We start from the raw sequence: 3,762 nt of genomic DNA on the forward strand, positions 1-3,762 counted from the left end.
TCTCTGGACTTCCACAAATAATTCAAGACTAAAATTAGCCAAATCGGTCCCGCCGCCGCCGTTCTCGAGTTTTAGCGAGACTAACGAACAGCAATTCATTTTTATAGATATAGATGTTAAATTTTGTAACGTATGTTTTGGAGCGTAATAATTATTAATAATAGTGATGTCGTTTTGAGGTCAATTATGTTCATAGTAAATCGCATTTTGGTCCTCACGATACAGGCTATGCCTAGTGTGAGGATCATTGGTTAATTTTATATTGTTCTCTCAATTTGTTAAATATGTAAATAGTATTCTAGGTCATGATTTTAGAGTTTATGTAGTAAATAAATAAATTATTATTATTATTATTATTAATATTGAGCGTCGAAAGATTTTCCTGGGGTTTTTCCCCATTCACTTCTCAATCCCTAATCACCTACAAAATGCCTACAACCTACAACACTAACTCTATGCCATAGAGTTACTATTTAACTCCATGCTCTATGCCCACGCCAAAGAGCATAGATTATAAACACTTATTATTTGAGAACGGTTTGTTTCGGTTAAAACATGTCGAAGATTCATGAAGCTTTGGCGCCCATTTCCTGGTTGGAAGGCCGTTGGTCCACAACTGATGGCAGAGGATATTATCCGAACATACCAGACTTTACATATCATGAAGACTTGGAGTTTCTCTGCATTGGTGAGTGACATAAACTGAATTTCCTAATAATTACCGGAATATTGGCTCGATAGGTGAGCCGGTGTGGCTTGGTCCCAATTGAATTAAAGTGTTTATTCCTGTTTAACTTGTAAATCCTATTGCTACTGCATTAGGCATAGCAAATAAAATATTGGTAAATACGTACGTAACTACCACGTGTTCACGGAAAACTTCCACAATGGAATGATTCCGTAAGTTTTCCGTTGAGTTTTCAAGCGCGTCTGTTTTTGTTGAGTTCGAACAGTGAGGTAGGTGCCAGCATTTTTTCCATTTTTGTCGTATAGTACAACTACCTATAGATGATATACAACTAGATCATGATTGATTGAGATTTCAACTTCGTCTCAAAAGTTGAATAGTTGCGTTTATATTGTCATTAACTACCTAATGATTATATACAACTAGATCATGATTGATTGGAATTTTAACTTCGTCTCAAAAGTTTGATAAGAAGCCTTATTCACAACCTTAATTCATATTTGGTTACATTCATTTTTTTTTCTTTTCATTTGACATCGGCTAAGATTGTTTTGCTTTCGCAAAAGTTTGTTACTTATGTTTATATTGTAATGTCCATCGGTTCCAATACCTATTTTTTTGTGAGAAGAACCCAGCTTTGGGAAGACCAGTGAAGCAGTAGGTAGTGTTTTGGCAAGGAGACTACCCGTTAAGCCAAGAATAGTTCTGAATAAGATATGAATTATTGACTTGATTTCATAACAAACTCTGAATAATACCAAATATAAATAATGACTATAAAATATGATTAAATTTTTTTAAACAAATTTTAGACCAGTTGGTCTGCTGAGCAAAAGAATTGTCTTCTAATTTAAAATATTTCCTACTACGAGTAACCCACTCCTTTCATGTCAGACCAGGAGCAGTGCACCTCCACAACACAACACAAAGCCAACATTAGCACCTTCTTAATAAACCAGTATTGCAGTTTATCATATGGTAGCATATACCTTCAGTATTAAATCTCACCATTAGACATTCCATGACATTCTTCTCACTTCCACTACGGCATTGGTAATGTGGCGGACCTGCAATACTACTGAAATTATTTTTCTGGACCACATGTTTCACTAAAACTTCATTTAAGCAACTAGACTACTCTTTTAAACAAATGAATGAACATTTCTAAACAATGCAAAAGAAGTTGTGTTTTGTTATAAATAAACTATTTAAGAATTTTTAAACTAACCCATTCTTATTCTGTTGATAGACTTAAATAAATAAATGTAAGATTGAGTTAAAACATTACTTTAGGGAAGGTTTTGTCATAATACTTGCTAGAGTGAAATAATTACACAATACAACTTCGATCAATAATAGCAATACAATTAACAATAATCACAATCTTCCAAACTGGATGTCTATAACTAAGCTGTAGTATTTATAGGTTCTGTTGGGTACCCCAAAAATTGATTAGGCATTATGTGAAGATTTGTAAATCAGTTTTTTTTTTTCAAATTAGAAATTAATTAGAAATGATTGTAAAAGAATTTTTCACATTCCAGGACAGCCCATGTACAATTTCCTATCGACGTCAAGGCACCCTGAAAAGCAGACGCCGATGCATCAGGAACGAGGCTTCCTTCGCATCAAGCCTGGGACAAATGAGCTGTCTTTCGTCGTGAGCCACAACTTTGGCCTGACTTCACTCGAAGAGGGACTGTGTGAGACAGAGACACATCAAGTAATTTTAGAAACAGTTAATTTATCTAGAATTTCATTTGCTAAACCACCCTTTGTGAAAAAAATTAAGAGGGTTTTCAAACTACTGAGTGATGATCACTTGGAAGCAACATTGTATATGGAAACTGATACTACACCAATGAGTGAACATTTGAAAGCAGTTTACAAAAAAATTCAATAGATTTTATTTTAATATACACATACAACTATAGCATTGTCTGCCATTGGGAGCTGTCAAGTAAGACAATTCAGATTCCTTCCACATTCTATTAAAACCTTAGATAAAGGGGTCTACTGTATGATATTGTTTATAGGGAGGGGGTCTTGTGAGGCTCATTCATTACTGACAGCAAAACAGTTCATTAGTGCCCTTGATGTAGACATCACAGCTAAGGCATCAGATATTTTGAAATCTATTTATTCAATATGATGATGAGGAATGGAAAACGCCATTGACTTATTAAAAAAAATTTGTTAAATGTTATGGATACCATTACATTAAAGAAACTGATTTTTATGTAAAAATTCAACCTGTGTTCCAAGGTTGAATTTTTAGTGTCTGTTAATTGTTGAACAATGTCTTATTTATTCAGAATAAAATAATTAGTGGGGAATATTATCAAATGTAGTCATGTATTGGAGAAACAATTTAAGTCCACTAATATGGTTCAGGTATATTATAAGCGGTGAAAAAATATTGGAATAGATAGGAATATTGCATGGCACATGTGAGTGAACAAAACAATGTTAACAGCTATTCATGTTTTCACAACATCACACAAGCGCACACACACACACACCATCAAAATGATTTTCATGAAATGTTTAGATGTAAAATTTTCAAGGGTTTTTCAGAAATATTTTCCATATATTGTGTTTCTCACGTTGAACACATTTCATATTAAAAAAAAAACTATTGGTCGCTAGTAGTATCCATGACTTTATCCATTTAAACTCCAGTTATCGTTTATAACTGCATTGTACAATAATTGAGAGCCACTCGTTCTTTAAAACTCGTTCAGAGACGCCGATATTCCTTGCGATGATTCTTGAAATTTCCTGGTGTTTAATTGTTCTTGTTTCTTAATCGGAGTTTCGTTGGAATAACGATCGTTAGCCCGGGTTGCCGTCGTGCTACCACTTATGCGGTTTCTGAGCACGGAGGAGTCTGCTGTCGCATGGTTGCCGAGACATTTAACGCAAAGTGGGCGCGCGTGGCAATTACGCGACGAGTGCCCGTAAAGTTGGCATCGGTAGCACTGTGCGGGAGTGCCACTTTTATAAGGGGGCTTCGACCGTTACCCCAGATAGGCCGCAAACGGTGCGGAGACTTGAGGCAATCCGTTGGCTTT

At 35.2% G+C, this 3,762-nt stretch overlaps 1 protein-coding gene across 1 annotated transcript; it reads left to right on the top strand.

The window, feature by feature from the left end:
• The first annotated feature begins 492 nt into the window (after positions 1 to 492).
• On the top strand, positions 493 to 3,380 carry LOC101735771 (peroxynitrite isomerase THAP4). The gene is made up of 2 exons (XM_004933801.5): positions 493 to 688; positions 2,233 to 3,380. The coding sequence occupies exons 1-2, from the start codon at positions 556 to 558 to the stop codon at positions 2,589 to 2,591; spliced, it is 492 nt and encodes a 163-aa protein (XP_004933858.1). The 5' UTR covers positions 493 to 555; the 3' UTR covers positions 2,592 to 3,380.
• Positions 3,381 to 3,762: the final 382 nt, after the last annotated feature.

The sequence above is a fragment of the Bombyx mori genome, chromosome 24, assembly GCF_030269925.1.
Source record: "Bombyx mori chromosome 24, ASM3026992v2".
Classification (NCBI taxonomy): domain Eukaryota; kingdom Metazoa; phylum Arthropoda; class Insecta; order Lepidoptera; family Bombycidae; genus Bombyx; species Bombyx mori.